Here is a 20,561-nt window from a genome sequence, read left to right on the forward strand (position 1 = left end):
TGAATTTGGGTGGAATGGAAGTATGACCCTTGTTCTAATTGAGTTCTTGTATAACTTGGAAAAGCTCTTTACTTGAACAACAGCTTGAAAACAATTTCTCCTAAACTTCTAATTATCTAGACTTAACCGGATACGTGACATATAATCCTTTTATATTTGGGTAATTAAAATTTTTGTGGCATAATAACTAGAATTAAACTTCACCCCCTAATTGGAATTAATTGACCAAGGAATTGGCGGTTGATGAAAGTTAGAGGAGACTAGAAAGGTCTAAGTAATTAGAGTCTAGTCACATATAGTTTGCCATGAATTAAATCTTGCATGATTAAAATAGTTAGTAAGAAAAGTCAATCCGAAAAATAGATAACTCTGAAGCCTTAACTGTTTTCTCATATATTATTCACTTCAATTTACTGCTTGCTTTCTGATATTCTGAATTTATTGTTAATGCTTTTGAACCTTCAACACTATTTTCTGTTTGTCTAACTAAGTAAATCACTTAACCATTGTTGCTTAGTCCATCAATCCTCGTGGGATCGACCCTCACTCACCTGAAGTATTACTTGGTATGACCCGGTACACTTGCCGATTAGTTTGTAGATTGTAAATTCCGCACCAGTCACCCATCGGAACAAACTCGCCTCTGTAGATCTTGCAAATTTCAGACATCTTGTACAGGTCGTGTATATACTTGACAATCAAGATGCTGGTTAACGCAGCATGCAAGAACGTGGCGACATGAGAGTTGCTCAACCTGGAAATGGCCTCAATCACAATGTTGTTGCACAAGATTAACAGTATAAATAGAACCGTCTCAAATTTAACGAACCTCAGACATCTCTTTGCGCCTATCGAACCGTTGACAACTGTATTTCCTGTACGTCGAAAACTTTCTTCAACTCTTTTAGTGGCAAATTTCGAATACATGAATCCGTTGCGAACACGCTCATGAGCCTTGACACTCTTCTAAGTAAACAATTCATTAAGCCGATAGAAAGTAGACCTGAAAATGACAGTTACAAGTAGGTTGCACGTATCCTTAAGGACAGAATTTATGCACTCTACCAAATTCGTCATCATATGACCTCTTTCAAATGTCAACACTCATTTCTCAACCCCGATCTCATCGCACCATCGAGTATATGCGTCACCCAACTCTTTAAGTCTTTCGTAGTTTTTGTTGTGCTCTTACTCCGTCCTAGAATAGCCTATAAAAGAAACCATGTTATCATAAACAAATACCACAAGTTTACCTATGTTCACCACAAGTTTATGCAAGTACGGAGCCTTGAACTCCCTTAAAAAGTTGAATCCAATGTGTCTGATGTTGAACATGTGTCACACTCTTGGCGGTGCCCATGCACCGTTACTATGGGCCACTGCTGGCTCGATCAAGATATGGCGGTCAGAAATAATGGCCACGCCATCTCGGGTAACAATGTATCTTCACAAATTAATCAGGAAAAACTCCCATGCATCTGCCGTCTCACCCTCGACGAACGCAAATGTAATTGGCACAATTTTTTGGTTTCTATATTGTGCAACTGCAATTAAAAGTGCACCTTTATATTTTCTATAAAGGTGTGTCATCCACCTGCACCAATGGCTTGTAGTGTCGAAATACTGCAATATACAGATAGAAGCTCCAAAACACCGAATGGAGAACTCTTACACCGATTACCTCCTCACTCCTACGATACACAAGCAGAATTTTTATTTGAACACGAGACCTTGGCATGTACGCAGTCATTGCTTTTAACCACACTGCAGTGTCTGGTAAGAAACTTCCCAATCACCAAAAATTTTTGCGATAGCCTTTCATTTTGCCAACCAAGTCTTGCGGTAACTTACAATATAGTTGAATCTGGATTGAACTTCTACAATAATAGATTTCACCTTGACTGATGGGTCTACTTCAATCAACAGCCTAATAGCGTTTGCAATTGTGTTTGAGTCCAACTTGACATGATCTTGTCAGATCATCCCCATGGTGCACATGTGCTTGCCATTTTATCTCCTGATCTCCCAATAACCTTTCTTTCGAATCAAGTTCGCTCGGATAAGCCAATCGCATCTTGTACCATACCCCTTACATTTTGCGTAAAATGTCTGCGGCTGCGATTCATACACAAGGTAATCAACTCCCCTAGCAATAGTGTAGCTTCTGACTGTAGAGATTACCGACTCTCTAGAACCAAATTCCATTCCGACCCTAAACTCACCATCTTCTGCCACATCATTCTCTTCACCTATCAAATGCGAACCTCTGTTAGTCGGTCAAGGATAAATGACGAAATTGTAATATTAACTTTAATTAATAAACATAACATACTGGTATTCGCATACTCATGAAACTCTGGAGCATGCATGCCTGCGGGATCCAGAGTTTGCATAAAAGACGAAACACCGAAGGAGTGCTAGTTGACAGCTGCTTCATTTTACACCCCCAGATTGCTTGCCTCGTCTTGGTCATCGTTTTCATCATCGACTTCATGGCTGGCCTCAAATTCGTCTTCACTATCGTTATTTTTTTCCAAATCTATATCCCCAAGTTCATCGATATTCACTTCCTCGCCAACCTCATCCACCCCCAAATGTTGTTCAAACTCAACGTACAACTCTATCATCGGCACTTGAAATCTAGTTTGTTGATGAATACGGAACATCTGTTGCATGCATGCGTCGTCAATAATGGACATTATTTGAAACTGTATTCGCCTACCAAAAATTTGTACATGATTACTGTATAAAATATTGCTCACCCTCTTTGAAATGTAACTTTGTATATTTTTCACAAAGGCTATTTCACAACTCTACAAAACTGATGGTGTATGGAATAGCAAAAGAAAACAGACATTGACAAATAAATATCACTCCTTCGCTTGTGTTTGATATGATCTCACCGTTATAATACACTCGTAAATTTATAATACATTCCATAACCTCAACCTCACATCACCCAAAATTTGTTGACACTGCTAATTGTGAAAAAAAAAAGCACAAATACGATTGAGTTATGAATAATAATGGCTTTTATAAACAAGGCTCTCATATTAAAATATTTTATTTAAACAAAATACATCTTATACTTTATCAAAATGTATGCAGGTTTCATTTTAAAAATTTCCGAAAATACAAAACACAATCTGCATTTTACATTATTCGAAACAAAAAAAAAAGCCAAAATGCAAAATGCAGCAAGTTTTATTTCAAAATTTTTTTGTTGTGTTTTATATTTTTCAAAAAAAAAAGGGTAAAAAAGCAAAATGCAACATATAATTTACTCTGACATCATAGCAATGTAAATACTGTATAAACATCTATTTTATTATGTACCATTAATTTCTTTTTCATATGTAAAAAATTCAGCTAATTTTATACAAATATATATAAGTTTTTTAAAAAAGTATTTTTTATTTTAATATTAAAAAACAATATTTTATAATATTATTGAAATTTGATGTATTTAACTAAAGTCTAGAGGACACAAATCAAATCAACAAATTTATACTAATTTCATTTTTAAATTTGTGTACTTGAAATTTTAAAAATTTTATAATATACAAATTTGACCTTTTAGATTTGTATACTTCACCTAAATCAAATACTCAAATTTCATTCGCCTCTTCTCCTCTAAATAAATTTAACCATCTAATTTGTTTAATAACAATTTAAAAAAAATTAACTCTATATTTAAAAAAAAAACTAATCTTCTAATAAAAATATAGTACACACTACTTCTATCCATATAAAAAAAACCAAAAATTTCCACCAATTAAATTAAATTACCTAAAGTTTACATATGTACAAACTTAAGTAATCTCTAAAATGTAGTTTTTATCCATCTAAAGCCACACCAAAAATCACGCTAACGCAACATCACAGCAGCAGCATCCAACATGGAATTGCCCTATTTCGTTGGCACACTTGGCAGCACCAACGGTGTGGTGTGGCCGACATTTGGCAAATTTGGTTTGCTGTATACCAAACGTGGTTTTGGCCGCATACTAACAACTAACCAACAGCCAAACACCGCCTTTCCCAATTCGTGAAATCTACACAATATTACCCAAGCTCGACCCATCGAGGGTCCTGATCATCCGATCCGTCCCCATCCAACGGCTCAGATTTCACATCTGACCCGCGTTCAGGTTCCTGTGATGACTGTGTTTGCCTTTGTGTTTGCGTTTGATTGTGATCTTCTCTTTCAATTTCAGCCTCGCTTTCGGTTCTAGAACGTTTCATCCCAATGGAAACCCCAAACAACTTGGGAACCTCCGCTTCGGCGGTGTCAACAGCACATGGAACCCCCTTCTCAGGCAAAAGCTCCAACGCCACTTTCCCTTCAACTACCGCGGCGGCGACGCCACTTGCAGAGGAGTCTAGTAATTGCGCTGAAGAACGAGAAGCATAGTTTGACATCAACGCCAGTATTTTATTACACAAACCTCTCAATTGACTCAACTCGTTTTTCATTTGACCATTCTCTTTCCTAAGCCTCTCGTTCTCTTCTAATAGCTCGGGTCCACTGGTGCAACTGGTAGTGCGGTGCACTGTATTTTTACTATTATTGTTGTGTTGCGCAGCAGCAGGAGGAGCAATCGGAGATGAGTTCGAGGATAGTACCTGTTCGTCGCCGGAATTCGTCGGCGTAGGCGACACCACTCTCCCCGGTGCTGCCATGGCAACCGTCACCACGTTATTGTCACCAGCTGCCGGCGATATTTTACGCCTCTGTATGTCGCGAAGCAAACCTTTCTCCCCTCGCCGGAAACATTCATTAGCGAATTCCCAGCGGTCAGGTACGACCTTGCGAAATCCCTGCACAAGTAAAGGTAATATAAGATAAGAAAAGCTGTTTGGCTGTGAAGAAAATCCATGAAGAAGGAAAGAAATAATGATTACGTAGGTGTTGAGCTGGCGAACGAAGCTGGAGAAGTTGTTGTGCTTGAAATACTTGGGAAGCAAATCTCGAGCGAATTCAGCTGGTCGCCAAACAATAAAGGTGGTGCCATCTTCGTTCCATGAAATTAGGTCATCAGCAGACGGATCGTCCACCAGCTGGTACGTCTTCGTCAGAAACGGCGTCGGAATGGATCTCTGTGACTCCGTCGCCCCTGATTCGCCCGTCTGCTCCACCGGCAATGGCGTCATATGCTCTTTGGTTTCAGATCTGCAAACTTAACCTCTAGCTACCTGCTCGCCATTTATGCTCCTCCGAGTTTCGTAAAAACGACGAAGTTAATTGCTCTAACTGTTTGAATTTGATGTTTCGCCGCTGCAACAAATTGAATGACATAAGCTTAGCTAAGCACGGTTCCTATTTTTTTTTTTAATTATTATTATTGCTATTATTATTATTATTCTAGAAGCATATACTAAAAAGAAAATAATACCACTGGTTATGTTGTATTATATTGATTGAGGATGAAGATTAGTTACCTTGGTTTATATGAATTAGGGTCGGAGTCTGTTGAAGCAGATAATCACCAGTTAGGCCGTTGAGAAAGAGGAGGGAGGGAGTTAGGTTATTTGTGGTTTCCAGAAGTTTCGAAGGTGTTAGTGTGATAGAGGATAGAGAAAAGGAGCCTTGGCCTGGTGGCTTCGAGAGAGAAAAAAAAGGAAAAGGTAAAATGAAAAGGGCAATATTTCTGGGGCCCACTCTCATGATATGGGGATAAGGCAGGGGGGCAAATATGGAAAACAAAAGAAGCATAGCCAAGAAGGTGCTAGAAGAAATGTCTTTGTAATGGGACTTGCGACGTGGCGGACCTACGATCGTGCCACTGCTTCCATCCGATGTTGCCTTTGGACCGTTGATTTGATTGTTGCTTGTTCTAAAGGATCGTCTATGCAATGCTAGCTAAATTACACTATTCTTTAAATTTCTTTATTTGTTGCTTATTCTATTTAACTTCATTCTTCCATATTCAAACATGATGTGAATGAGAGCTCGAACATTTAATTTACGTGTGAATTTCTTTTTCTTTTAATTTATTTTATTGGGAATTTGGTCGCTTTGATTATCATTCTATCTGCATATGAGAAATTTAATATCTGAATGGTGTAGATGCTTGAACATTTACTATGATGTTCTTGATGATTATTCTCTAGGGAAATGTTTTGTTGATTTTCTTTTCTGGGTGTTATTGCATGCTATTGCATGCTATGTTGACTGTAAGGTATGACAAAAAAAAAAAAAAAGATTTTTGTATTTTGGTATCGCGTGTCTTAAAGAACACATGTTATAAAATTATAAGTTAAAAATTTTTTTATTAAAAATATCAAAAATTAAAATTTTTAAAATATTTATTTTATATTTATTAAAAAAATTAAAATCTTTTACTATTAATAATTTTATTATATAATTTTAAGATATATGTTAACTAAATTCTAAAATCAATTTTAATTAAGGGTACTAAATAATTAAATATAAAGTGGTCACAAATATTGCCCTCCTAACTATCTAAAGTGAGACACAAATCATTCAAAACTAATCCGCATTTATTAACACTTTGTTTGTATGTTGAAAAGAAAATGAAAGGAAAAAAATAAATGAAACAAAAATAAGAGAAAAGAAAATAAAAAAAAATTGAACTATTTGTGTGTTATTTGAATGAATAGAAAATAGATAGAAAGAAAATAAAAAAAAATTCTTTTGTTTAAAAGGAAAGAAAAGTAAAAAAAAAAGAAAATTATAATAGTATAAAATTATATTAATACCCTTATTATAAAATAAAGTATAAATATTTTTATTTATTCATGTTTTATTACATTTTATAAATATTATAAAATATTATAATTTTATATATTTAATTTAAATTATTTATCTAATACATATAATGTTTAAATATGAATTTTTATTATAATAATATATTAAAACTAAATTTATATTAATAATTGTTAATAATAATATAACTAAGAATAGTATTAGAAATATAAAAATATAGCTTTTTTTTATTTTCTTGCTTGTGATGGAAAGAAAATTTTTTGAATGGAACTCACACAAAAAAAAATTTTTCTTCTTATTTTTTTTTGATAACCAAACAAAAAAAATATATCATTTTTCATTTATTTTTTTTTTATCCATTTTCTTTTCACTCATTTTCTATCAAACTAAACATAGTGTAAATTGTAAAAGAGAAATGTTATTGATCTTTTAAAATATTATTTTTTTAAACAATTTTTAAATTTAATCATTTAATTATAATAATTTTTTAATTATTAATTTTTTTATCTTTTAAAAAATTATATCTATTAAGATTTAGTTTAATTTTTATATCCTTTAATTTTTCAATTTTTTACACTATTAAGTTCTTGTTAGTTATTTTATTTTGGAACGTTAAAAACATATTTTAAAAAATTATTTTAAACTAATTAAACACAGACCACTATCTTTTTATATGCACCTCACTAATATAGAATTCTCATTTAATTTATTTATTTTTTTATTAAGTATTGTTAGGTTTACTGACACTAAAAATTAGTTTGGATTGATTTTTTTTAAGTGAAAAAAGTTTTTTTTAAATAAAATATTTTTATTCAATTTAAAACCTATTTGAATACGCCTTCTAAAAAAATATTTTTATTAAAAAAGGTAAATTATTTACTTTTTTTTAAGTTAAATATACCTTGCTTTAAAAAAAAGACATTTTTACTATTTAATTTGAAAACTCTTTTTAAAATGCATCCCTATCCAAATGTTTAATATTTTTTGTTGTTAAAATTGTTTTTTTAAATAAAAAAATAAGAAATTTTTTTAAAAGCCAGTTCAAACTGACCATAATTCTAATATATAGTCAACAAAGCTTGAAAGGTAAAGACAAAAAACTAAAATAAAATAAAGAAAAAACAGATAATTAATTCTATCACTGTGACATTCATTTTTCAATGATGTTTATTTTAAAAGTAAATAGTTATTTGTAGTTTGTTAGTGGTGTCTTTTTGAAGAAATGATTTGATTTATAATATAATTTTTTAATTATATTCAAGACACATCTAAAATAATAAATAATAAATAAAATATATTAAAACACATCCAAAAATACATATAATATAATTTTTTTTTTGGTAAAAATAAGTAAACACATTTAAAATAATAAATAACAAACTAAATATTTTGTAAACACATCTAAAATTATCAAAAATTATAAAGAGAAAAATGTAAAAATGGCGGTTATTATTTAGCTATGATAACTTTAAAATTATTCTTACAAAAAATGGAGTTTTCTTCCTCAAATACAAACAAGAATATATATTAAAAAGATAGAATCTTTTATTAGAAGAGCACGAAACGGAAAGAGAGCGCGGCGTGACAAAGGAGCACAGCTCGAAGTAGGAGCGTGGGACGGGTGAAGAGCGCAGGAGGAAGGAGCGGCGCAGAGGAGGAGCGCGGGCTGCGCGGCAACAAAGAAGTAATGTGAGGTGCTGCGGACCTAGAATTTACAAATGGGTAAAAGGTTTAATAGAGTAAAATTTGTGTTTTGAGATATTTAAGAGATGTTTTGAAATGTGAGTAAATCCCCAAAGTGGCCCCTAAGATTGACGCCATGCACCAAAATTGTCCCTGAGATTCCAATTGCACCAATTATGTCCCTGAAATTGAAAAAATTGCACCATAGTGGTTCCTGACCCGTTTTCTGTTAACAACGCGATGACGTGGGCATTTGGTGACACGTGTCACCTCATGGTTTGGCCACGTGTAACGGTATGATGATGTGTCGGTCAATGGCACGTGGCATGCTGACATGGATATGTATGCCACGTGTCACAATGCTATTTAGTCACGTGTCAGATTATGCCATGTGTCGCAATGCTATTTGTCCACATGTCATCCACTATATCATCGTTACATGTGCATCAAATTGGTCCCTTATTTTGCATCAAATGACTCATTTTAGTCCCTGAAATTGAATGTCGTGCATCAAATTAGTCCATTCATCAGTTTTTTCTCTTTTTTTTATAAATTTAAAATTTTTAATATTTTTTTATACACTAATTTTAATTATATTTTTTATTATACATATTTTATAATAAATTTTTTAATTAATAATGTTAACTTGTATCATTAGTGTACATGTTAACTAAAACCAAAACTTTATTATTGCCTCTTGTGTTTATTTGTATCTGTTTTAATACTGTTCAAGTCATGGTTATAATAAGTACTTATATTAATTAATAGTGTAATATATGAAAAAGTCGCCTAACAAGTTATAGATAAAATGAATTATTATAATCGACAGTATAAATCTATCTTATTAATTTAGTGAGAAGTTAATTATATGAGAAATCGGACATGCTTAAAATAGATGGGAATAATGAATTTATATTAGTTAATAACTGCCTTATCAAGTACTCCTAAAATATTTATTAAAGTGTTAAATATTAAAAAAATTGTATTAAGGAATATTATTAGGCAACTACTCCCATGAAGATGTCAAAAAATATCTTCTCATGATGATCCTTATTTAAAAAGTGTAATTTATTTATTTAGCAATACTTTAAATAAAGGTAAGACTTTTACTTCAAATAAAATCAAACCCTACAATCTATCATCCAATGGTCAAAATGATGTATCTTCACATGATGATAATCATTAAATCTCATTAGAGTAGCTACTATATTATTATACTCTTAACTTACACTTTTTATTAAATCAATATCAATATGTCACATAATTCTTTTAATAAAATATTGTAGAAAAAAATTGTATAATTAAAACTAATATTTTAAAAATATTTTATAAAAACACTTGTATTTAAATAACTTGTGAAAAGATAAAATTAAAGTTAGTGTATTCAAATATATAATGAGAATTTTAAATTTATAAAAAAATAATAAAAACTTATGAGGGGACTAATTTAGTGCACGACATTCAATTTCAGGGACTAAAATGAATCATTAGATGTAAAGTAAGGGACCAATTTGATGCACATGTAACGATGACATAGTGGATGACACGTGGACAAATAGCATTGCGACACGTGGCATAATCTGATACGTGACAAATAGCATTTTGACACGTGGCATACACATCCACGTCAGCATGTCACGTGTCGTTGACTGACACATCATCATACCGTTACACGTGACCAAACTATAAGGTGACATGTGTCACCAAAAGTCCACGTCATCAAGCCACGTCAGCGCGCCGTTAACGAAAAATGGGTGGACTACTATGATGCAATTTTTCCAATCTCAGAGACGTAATTGGTGCAATTGGAATCTCAGGGACGATTTTGGTGCGCGACATCAATCTCGGAGACCACTATAAAGATTTAGTCTTTGAAATGTCTTAAGATATTAAAAATTTAAAATTGAATTGTTAAATTTTAGTTTTACTTAAACTGTTTTTTAAATTTGTATTTTAAATTAAAAAATATTAAATTTATTTAAATATATTTGTTTTAAATTTAATTATTTTAAATTAGTATAATAAAAAACTGTGTAAAGGATAAATTTAAAGGATACATTGTATTGCTATTAAAATCAAGGTTCTCAAACCGATTGATTATGCATTTCAATTGATAAGCCAAAAACCGTCAATTTAAAAATCACTACTAAATTACTAAATCAGTTTAGAATCGGTTGCTCAAATCGAACCTAAAATCGGTTGGCTTCAAAAGTCTTTTTCTTTTTTTTTGTATGACTCGTGGTAGAGCGGTGAGACGGTGACGTCAATTATTTAACGTTAATTTTATAATAATATTACATTGAAATTAAATAAAATTTTTTAAAATTTAAATAGAACATTTTAAATATTAAAAATTAAAATAAAATTAAACGATGACTTTATAATAATATTATATTAAAATTAAATAAAATTTTTTTAAATTTAAATAGAACACTTTAAATATTAAAAACTAAAATAAAATTAAATCTAAATATAAAAAAATTAATTTAATACTTTATCCTAATATATATTATATTTTATATATTTATTTATAATTTTATAAATTATTCTAATTAAACTACAACTAAATCAATTAAATTTTTAAATTAGTGAATTAATAATTAGAGTGGTACAATAACCGATTCAATCTTTAAAACGTCGATAAAATCAACATTATTAGTCAGTAATTTGGTGCTCACATTTTTTTAATTAAAATCTGAAAGGAAAAGAAAAAAGAGGAATTTGCCAATAATAAGTAAATCTAAATCAATTTTGAAAAATTCAAAAATAAAAGGTTTCCGGGCGTGTTTCTAGTGCATTTGAGGTATTGGAAATTTAATTACGTTTATATTCAATTAAAATTTAGAAAAACATTAAGTGAATAAATTATTTTAATAACCATATTTTACTAAATTTTTCTTCTTCTTCTTATGCCTTTTTTTTTTTATCAATTATAACCTTTTATTATCAATTTTTAAATTATTAAACTAATCTCATTAAACTTAATTACCAAAATAACTTAATCATACAACATCTTAAAATATAGGCTGAGTTTCTTGATGAATACCTTGCATCTTTATTAGACAAATATTTAAAAAATGAAAAAAAAAAAACTACTTTAATGAAGATGTTTAATCTATGACGCACGAATATAGATACAGATACATAACACAATAATAAAACATGCAAATATATAAATTTAAAATTTTAAAAAAATTCGAAAATACGACGTATATATAAAATATAAAGTATTTTTAGATATATTATAATGATATTTTGATATTTTATTAATATTAAAATATAAATTAGTTTTTTAATTATTTTTATGTCTATTTTTGATTATATAAAATATTTAAAATATTTATTTTAATAATTAATAATATATATTATTTTTAAATTTATTTCAAGAATATATATTTAAAATAAGACTCGTTGACACATGATAGTATTTAGGTGCATTTAATTTTTTTTCTATTAAATCACCATTAAACACAAAAAAAAAACATATATATCAAATGAGTGTCAGTAAATATTATGTTTAAAATGTGTCTGATATACATATAACTGATAAAAAAGTATCCATATTTAATAGTTTGTTATTTTGTAATACATAAAATCTAAGGTCCTTGCCTATAAGTAGGGGTGGCAACATATACCTTACTCGCGGATATCTAACCTGACCGTACCCGGCCGAGTAGGGTTGTCAACCCGATCCACAATGCGTAGGTAGGGTGCGGGTAGAGTTTTCGTGCGGGTCGGGTAGGGCACGGGTTGTGTCTCAACCCTATCCGACCAACCCGCACCCTATATAGGTATATGTTATATACTTATATAAAAATATGTTTTAAGTGGATGTTGAACTAAAGACCTCTAACTAAATGTAAAAGATTCTTAATCATTAAAAGAAGACCATTAATTGATAATTTAATATATTTTTTTTACATAAAAGTTAGTTTTATTTTAAATTATCATCAAGTTATATAATAATATTACATTTTTTTTTATAATCCAAAAATAGAATTGAATACCCACAGATTAAGAATGAGTAGGATTAAGGTTAAGATATTCTCAACTTGTAGATAGAATAAAATTGAGTTTATATAAAAATTTCAACCCACTAATAAAATTAGAATTAATTCCAAATCCTACCCTATCCATTGTCGTCTTTACCTGTAAGGCCGGAAGCTAACCTAGGAGGCTAGGACCTTGAATTGGCCACAAACATTTTGAAATATCAATCACTCTTCAACTGCGCATCATTGGTTGACCAAAATACACTTGTACCAATTATACTATTGTTATGCATCCAGTAAATTAAATTAAACTGTTATTATCTAACAAATATAATTATATTGTGTTTGTTCAGAAGGATATAATACCATTGTCCATCAACTAAACGAGATAATCTCGTCTTTCAATGGATTGTGCCTTTTGTTTCTTCCATTATTTTCTTTCAAAAAACGTTTCGTTTTGCTTTTTTTAGAGTTCTGTTAAGGAGTCAATAAAATATTTGTACAATGTATATAATAAACTATTTATTTGATTCAATATAAGTTAAAAAATAAACATCACCTATATTATTAAAATAATCATTCAGATACTAAGGATAATAAACATCTCATGTCATAAAATCACTCATCTCAAAATATGAGTTAAATAATGAACATCACACACACTATCAGAATAACCAATTATCGAACTGACTTTTCGGATCTAGAGCTTTAATACTATGTCATAAAACCATTCATCCTAAAAATTAACACTAATGATTATATCTCTAATACTACCTTAAACCTCTATTGTACATATTATACAACTATTTTATTAACTTCCTATACTTCCTCTTTTTAAGTCCTCTTTTTTTTATCATTATTTAAGGGGAAGGCGGCGGAAAAACGTAGCCGGTGATGAGATAGAGAAACAAGAAAATGGCTAAAATGGGACAAGCATAATGGATCATAGCGCGTGTTCTCTCTTTCATATAAGGTGAAGCCCAACAAGAAAAGCTGCGAAGTAAAGCACAAAAGTTTAGGCCCGGATATTGGCAATTCAAGCACGTGCAAGTTTCCTTTGACCAAAGAAAAGGAAGGTAAAAACTAAAACGAAAGGAAGGTTCAACTCTCTATGAACCAAAAAGGGTAACTCGCTTTCGGTAAACCTTGGGAAAGGTTACATTTACATGGCAACATTACAACTTCCAAGCATATTCCATCATTCCATGTATCCTTCTAGAGATTTAGCTATGGCTTTAGTGTTTGGTGTAGTAATAATGGATGGAATAAACTCCCGGCTCAATTTTAAATTTTGTAAAGTAATAACACGTTCGTCTTCAGGAGTTTGGGCACACTCAGCCTTGGTGGGAGTTCGTTTCCTAATAATAGATGGAATATTCTCATAGGTCATCGCTAAGCTTCTTAGTACACGTTCTGGACTTTGTTCAAACATTGTGGGAGTATCTCTGCTGTCATTATTGTCCCCACATCCTATGTCGTTACTCATGTCATCTGCATTATGGCACGTACTGTTGATTTTGTTGTTGCTTCCATTTCCAACTTGGTCTCTCTTAGCATCTGAGGAAGAAACTTTCTGTCGTTTGGGAGATTTACTGGACTTTTGAAGAACCAAGTGTGTTGGGAAGTTGTCAACCCTGTGCTTCGAATCCATTTCATTGAAACTATGGCTATCTACTTTAACTGAAACATGAGCTGGCACTATTGGAGATGTGCGAAAACTGGAAGTAGCAACATTTAGGTCAAAACCAAGATGTGAAGATGCATCCCCTTTCTTTTTCATTGAGCGGTTCCAATGATTTTTAATGGCGTTGTCAGACCTGATTCACCCAAGGACAAAAACAGTGAGAATCCAGGTCTTAAATATTAAGGCATGTTTTGAAAATTGAAGCATGTAATGTCAGAATCCAGGTCAAAAGCTTGCATAATTGTGTCAGGTAAGTAATACCTTCCAGGAAGATACCTTGCAATCATTGCCCACTTACTACCATATATTTGGTGATAGTGAGCAAGTGCCAATTCCTCTTCCTCCGTCCATGCATCTTTCTTTATAGCTGGATCAAGATTATTGTGCCACCTGAAATTAAAGTTGATAACTTGTTAGTTCATCTAATGCATCATATTTTACAGTAACATGCATGCATACAAGGATCTGCCAAATAATTTTTTGCCAATACAAAAAGCTAAGTTATGTAACACATGTATACAACATAATGCAACCAACTCAAAATATCCCCTTAATGAGTCATCTAGAGTTAGACACAAATCACAGAAATCTTACAATTAGGCAGAAGTAAAGTATTACATAAATTAAGAAAAGAGCACAAATCCACAATATGAATAAAAATGGACAAATTATACAACAAATAAGGTCTAATATCGGCTACCTCTCTCGGCATTGCTTCCCAATTCGACCCGGTAAGAATTTTGCAAGTTCGGCCCATCTCTTCAAACCATACTTTCTTACTAGCTCAGTGAGGCGATCATCCTCCTAACAAGTTGAATGTACAAGAAGACCGCAATAACGATCAACATCTCCACTAACAGAAATGAGTACAATTCAAAATTACACCAACAGTAGTAAGTAGTAACATAGAAGTGCACCTCCTTTGTCCAATAACCCTTCACAAGATCAGGATCCAAAACTTTTTGCCAGCGATGTAAGCATTGGACTTCAGTTCGCCCTGGAAGATACGCAGCTGCAAAAGACCAATTTTAAATATTTAACTACCTATGCATTTTAATTTCAAACTGGAGGAGCATATTCCTTTAATATTAAAATCACTTTGACATACCTATTTTCTTCCAATTCCTAGCTTCATGCTTCTTGACTATCTGAATCAAAAGGTTGTCCTGTTTGTCAGAAACAGGCAAATCGTTAAGTATCGGAAGAATACCGAAGAAGAATTGCAGAGACATAGAGTACTTCAAAAATGAGAATAATATAAGGAGTTAAATGAGTCAAGTACCTCTTCCTCTGACCAGCGTCTAGCTTCAGCCTTGCTACTCCTTTTTTTTTTGGGGAAAAAAAAGTAAGCAATTATTTATTTATTGTTATATTGAGATGAACATAGAGGCATAGAGCAAAGTAGCTTACCCTGAAACAGGGGTGGATTTCAGAAGAGTGGCATCACAGTTGCAATTTGAAGAAGAAAGGCATAAATGGACTCCATCTCCTTCAGATGAATCAAATTCAAAACTCAACTCCTCGAGCTCCGTCTCAACCTCCAACATCATATCACACTTTTTTTTGTAAATCACATCCAATCTTCACACACAAACGATTAATACTGAGACAAGTGATAGTCACTAGTGAGAGCAGTGGAATATGAAACGAAACAACTGGGTTGAGTGGTTTTAACTGCCACTCATTTCACTGTTAAGTACGCACAAGCAGCTTGCCTTGGAAGCCAAAGAGTGACACTGAAGACTGAACGGAAGCTTCTTTTCTTTTATTTCTTTAAAAATTTATTATTATTGGAAAATTGGAACGGCTTGCCCCGCACTCTTTGTGGTTTTTTTTCCCCCTAAAGTCAGAGGCTTTCTTCGCAAACCTATTCTGGATATATTATGCTATTTGGGCCTCAGTGTCATTGAGATAATATAAGCCCATTACCATAACCCATCCTCCTTATTATGGGCCTCCATCATATGACCCAAAATATATCTTCCCCGCAAAGTTATGAACTTATGGTGAACACAGTAAATATTCGACGGAAAATAAAACGGAGAGTTTAATTAAATTTTTAATATAATATATGCTAATATTTTAATTATTATAAAATGTTTTTCTATGAATAGTAGCCGAAATTTCTAAATTACACTCAAGGAGAAACTATCGAGGGTGTGCTTAGTAAATGCGTTGGAAAAGATAAAAGTATATTTAAATTTTTTTTATCGTTATTTTTTTGTTTTTGGTAACTTTTTTTTTTTAACGCTAAACGTAGAAGTGATCTTAAAAATAAGTTCGTTCACTTAAAGCAAAAAATTATAATTTCTGTGTTTATGTTTTTTTTTGTTGTGACTAACGTGTATTTACGTTTACTAGTTCCATAAGAATTCAGATTTGTTTCAAATTATTTCGAATATTTTAATTTTTTTATCATTTTTAATACTTTTTTATATTTTTATTTTTATTTTTATTAAATTTTTTATTATAATTTTGTTATAATATGAATTATTAATCTTATTAAAAAGGATAAAATAAATAAAAAACTGATCAAACATATAACAATAGAGTTATAAGTAATAAAATTTTACGATTCAAAATAATACTAAATAAAAAAAACTAAAAATAGTAAAAAATTTATAAAATATTTTTTGTTTGATATTGTAAAATTTATTATTGTAATTTTTGTGCATTATGTATTATTCTAATTTTTTATAATATGTATTATTGTTTCGATTAAAAATGATAAATTAAATAAAAAAATAACCATAAATAATAATAAAAACATAACTAATAAAAAGTTAGTACCCAAAATCGTAATAAAAATAAATTTATTAAAAATACTTAAAAAGAGTACTAAAAATATATTATTTATATATTATTTTAATTTAATAAATAAATATTAATTTTTATTATAAAAGTACTTAAACAGTTGTCAATTTTTATATGTTGTTTTTAATTTAATAAATAAATATTAATTTATATTATAATAATAAAAAATTATAACATACTAAGATAGAGTACTATAAAAAAATATTATATAAAAAATATGTTAAGAGAAGCATAAAAAAATTAAATATATTTAAAAAAATAACATTATAATTTAATATTATATTTTTTAGTAATTAACTAATTGTGTATCTAAAAATGATTTTAATTAATATTATTTAAATAATATTTATTTTATCAAATCAATTTAATATAAAATTGTCAAATATAAATTATGTTGATACAAACTCACTTCTAATTAAAAGTAATTCTATAAAATCACTTTCTTTCAGATTTCAATTGATAAACGCCAATCTAAACACATACTAAATAATCAGAATCCAACATTTCCCGAAACTAGAAGGATCTTCAAAAACCAACCATTCAAGATAGATGAATTACAAGGTTTATAATAAAAATTCAAGACTTTCGCTGTGCACAATTGACTTTAAACAAATGAAATGAGTTATATTCAACATTTGTTTTTCTTCAACTCTTCCTAAGATTAAAAATATGACTTCTGAGTTGTGACTTTGGGTTTTCATTTTTAATTCTTTTTTCTTTTTTCACCGTCTTTCCATAAATTAATTTAATGAAAATGAAAACGACATTGCCTCGCGTCATACCAGACCCTGTCCAACAATTACGTGCTTCGTATGAATTCAACTTTGTTGCGACCTGGTCCAACGTTGAAAAACACAGCAATATTTATCTTTGATATAATTCCTTTAATAGAAATACTATTAGTTCAAATTTGTTTTCTAATTAATTCATGATATAACAGAATATATCCAAAAATTTCATCCCTAAGATTTGATCTCAGCTCCTGTTAGTTGTTGCATCTCTTATTTTAGTATTTTACTGAATGTTAATACGAGGGGTCCGAAACTACTTTCTTATGCAACTTATATACGCGTTTTCTATTGACTCTAATGTTAGTTTATTACGTTAATAAGTTGATCATGCATAGATATAGCAAGTTATCAAAATAATTACATAGATATAGGTTGCTTAAATTGACGCGTTACCATGTGGTCATCGCTCCTAATTCATGTAAGCCTAATGTACATGTCAATGAAAACTCAATAACATATCCGTTTTCTTTTTTAATTTGTTTGCACAATGCAAAATAATATTTATCAATGTCACCTTCTGAGACGGTATAATTGAAATTAATTAACAAAAAAAATACAATAAGAGACATTTTTCAAAATCAAAGGAGAGATGAGAAAAAAAAAAAAAAAAACTCTAATAGTAAGGATTAACTAACCGATTTTCTAACAATAAGACCTAATATAAGCTATAGTTATTTAGATTATTTAAACTTTATGTTCTGAATTCATGCTTAGCATCCTATCTAACAAAAGGTGAACTCGAACGGGGATTAAAGATTAGTTAGCCTCAGGCTAATGAATGCTAAAGAATTTGTACTCTTATTCAGCCAAAGACAAAGTAATCAGTTTTTCCAAAATCACGGCACAAAGCACGTTTTCCATTAATTAACGTGACTGTTTTTGCCAAGTTACCTACAATAGTTATTTTGATCATATAGATTTTCCAAACAGTTGACTTGTCTTCATATCAATGTGTATATCATATATCTACCAAGAATGACATCACCAGAGATCATTGTTTTTTTAAAAAGTCCAACCGTCGGAAGGTTCCTTCTTCAATATAACAAAGCTGAATAATCTCCCATCCACTTCATTTTTATATATATCCAACCCTCAAACAAATCCTTCAATTTTCACCAAACTCAAAAAAAAATGGCACTTGCGAAAAACCTCTCCATTTTCTTTGTGATCGCCCTAACCTGCTTGGCTGCAGCTCAAGCAGCAACACTCAACATCACAAACAGTTGCAATTACACAATTTGGGCAGCTGCGGTGCCCGGCGGAGGCCAAAGACTCGACCCCAATCAAACGTGGACTCTCAACGTGACAAGCGGCACGTCGGGGGCACGTCTTTGGGGCCGAACCAACTGCACCTTCGACAGCGCAGGTAATGGGACGTGTTTAACTGGTGACTGTAAAGGCGTCCTGGAGTGCGATTCATTCGGCACCGCACCCAACACGCTTGTGGAGTACGCGCTTAACCAATATAACAATCTGGACTTCTACGACGTCTCGGTGGTTGACGGTTTCAATATTCCTCTTTCATTCACTCCATTAACAAACAACTGCACGCGATCCGTGAACTGCACTGCGGACATCAACGATGAGTGCCCGTCTCAACTGAAGGCTCCAGGTGGTTGTAACAACCCTTGCACGGTTTTCAAGACCAGCGAGTATTGTTGCATGAACACCACGTGTGGGCCTACTGATTATTCCAAATTCTTCAAGACGAGGTGCCCTGATGTGTTTAGCTACCCTAAGGATGATGTAACCAGTACTTTCACTTGCCCTGGAGGAACCGATTATAGTCTTGTATTTTGTCCTTAGAATTCTTCTTCTTTTTCTTGTGATCTTTTATTTTATTTTATTCTATTGTTTTTATTCTACCATGATTTCTATGTCTAGGTTGCTATATATACCTGCAGCCAAATAACAGGGTTCTTGATTGTAATAAGGTTTATGAGCACATGTGTAGTATGTGCCCTCTTCTTTTTTCCTGAAATAAGCGAGAGATCTCACGCAAATTCTATAGATATCGCTGCTTGTTTATCCATACATGTATACTAAAAAGTAAAAACTCATTATTAAATTGTTTGTTTTTTAAAAATACTATTACACTAAAATTATTCATTAAAATCAATTATTAATATATTTGTGTATAAATTTATATGTGATTTAATTTATTTTTAATATATATTTATATTTTAACATGTATTTTATATATACTGTAACTAATTTTTACGACAGATTTTAGTATACACTTTTTATGTTTAATTAGACCGAGTTTTTTTTGTTAAGATTGATTACGGATCGAAATCTTGGATGCATGTATTCTTGTATTTTTAGGGTTGTCAATCTTCATGACTTTCTTAGCAAAAGAATAAAAAATGTAGGCATGTTTTTCTTATATATTTTTAACTTGATTATTAATTATTAATAATTTGATTATTTAACTGATAATTTTATTTCAAAAATATTAGTTATGTACCAAAATATATATATATATATAATTTATTTTATTTTTAATATAAATTTTATATTTTAATATTATTTTATATTAATAACTTATTTTAATATACATCTAATATAATTATTTTATTTATATTGATAATTTTTTTTGGTGACTATTTATATTGATATTTAATACTATCATTAGAACTTTCTTTTAGGTCATTGTTTATTTAAGCATTAAATTTAGGATTTGGGAAAATAAAAAAGAAACCTTCTGGCCTGTAGGTTGATGTTTGAACTTCAGACATATAGCCTCAGAGACAAATCTTTCGTTCTTATATGTTCTCATCCTCTTATCATCAACTAGAAGTACTCACAGTAAGAAAATAGCTGGACATGGTTAGATTTATTAGCTGATTTATAGAAAAAATTTATTA

At 30.8% G+C, this 20,561-nt stretch overlaps 3 protein-coding genes across 4 annotated transcripts; 1 reads left to right on the forward strand and 2 right to left on the reverse strand.

Moving 5' to 3' along the window:
* Positions 1–3,692: 3,692 nt before the first annotated feature.
* Positions 3,693–5,708, reverse strand: LOC112749639 (heat stress transcription factor B-2b). Its single transcript, XM_025797946.3, has 3 exons — positions 5,443–5,708; positions 4,906–5,278; positions 3,693–4,821 (listed from the first exon to the last, which is right to left on the reverse strand). The coding sequence occupies exons 2-3, from the start codon at positions 5,152–5,154 to the stop codon at positions 4,066–4,068; spliced, it is 1,005 nt and encodes a 334-aa protein (XP_025653731.1). The 5' UTR covers positions 5,155–5,278; positions 5,443–5,708; the 3' UTR covers positions 3,693–4,065.
* A 7,636-nt stretch (positions 5,709–13,344) lies between these two features.
* Positions 13,345–15,831, reverse strand: LOC112749640 (uncharacterized). 2 transcript variants are annotated; one of them, XM_072218657.1, is made up of 7 exons: positions 15,500–15,831; positions 15,372–15,411; positions 15,198–15,255; positions 15,007–15,101; positions 14,790–14,893; positions 14,351–14,479; positions 13,345–14,222 (listed from the first exon to the last, which is right to left on the reverse strand). In XM_072218657.1, the coding sequence occupies exons 1-7, from the start codon at positions 15,637–15,639 to the stop codon at positions 13,604–13,606; spliced, it is 1,185 nt and encodes a 394-aa protein (XP_072074758.1). In that variant the 5' UTR covers positions 15,640–15,831; the 3' UTR covers positions 13,345–13,603. The 2 variants fall into 2 exon arrangements, with proteins under 2 accessions (XP_072074758.1, XP_072074759.1); XM_072218658.1 differs by having other exon boundaries at positions 14,366–14,479; positions 15,500–15,824.
* A 2,933-nt stretch (positions 15,832–18,764) lies between these two features.
* Positions 18,765–19,706, forward strand: LOC112749644 (protein P21). Its single transcript, XM_025797952.2, has one exon. It carries the CDS (start codon positions 18,826–18,828, stop codon positions 19,498–19,500), a length of 675 nt encoding a protein of 224 aa, XP_025653737.1. The 5' UTR covers positions 18,765–18,825; the 3' UTR covers positions 19,501–19,706.
* The last annotated feature ends 855 nt before the right edge of the window (positions 19,707–20,561 follow it).

Source organism: Arachis hypogaea, chromosome 15, assembly GCF_003086295.3.
Source record: "Arachis hypogaea cultivar Tifrunner chromosome 15, arahy.Tifrunner.gnm2.J5K5, whole genome shotgun sequence".
Lineage (NCBI taxonomy): Eukaryota > Viridiplantae > Streptophyta > Magnoliopsida > Fabales > Fabaceae > Arachis > Arachis hypogaea.

Bases quoted from the DNA above. Each gene is read 5' to 3' on its own strand.
- LOC112749640 (XM_072218657.1), bottom strand. From the start codon at position 15,639: ATGATGTTGGAGGTTGAGACGGAGCTCGAGGAGTTGAGTTTTGAATTT. The intron at 15,256-15,371 runs GTACTTGACTCA...TCTGACAAACAG, and splicing joins GACGCTGGTCAGAGGAAGAG to GACAACCTTTTGATTCAGAT. The intron at 15,102-15,197 runs GTATGTCAAAGT...GGTCTTTTGCAG, and splicing joins TAGGAATTGGAAGAAAATAG to CTGCGTATCTTCCAGGGCGA.
- LOC112749639 (XM_025797946.3), bottom strand. From the start codon at position 5,154: ATGACGCCATTGCCGGTGGAGCAGACGGGCGAATCAGGGGCGACGGAG. The intron at 4,822-4,905 runs GTAATCATTATT...TTACTTGTGCAG, and splicing joins TTCGCCAGCTCAACACCTAC to GGATTTCGCAAGGTCGTACC.
- LOC112749644 (XM_025797952.2), top strand. From the start codon at position 18,826: ATGGCACTTGCGAAAAACCTCTCCATTTTCTTTGTGATCGCCCTAACC.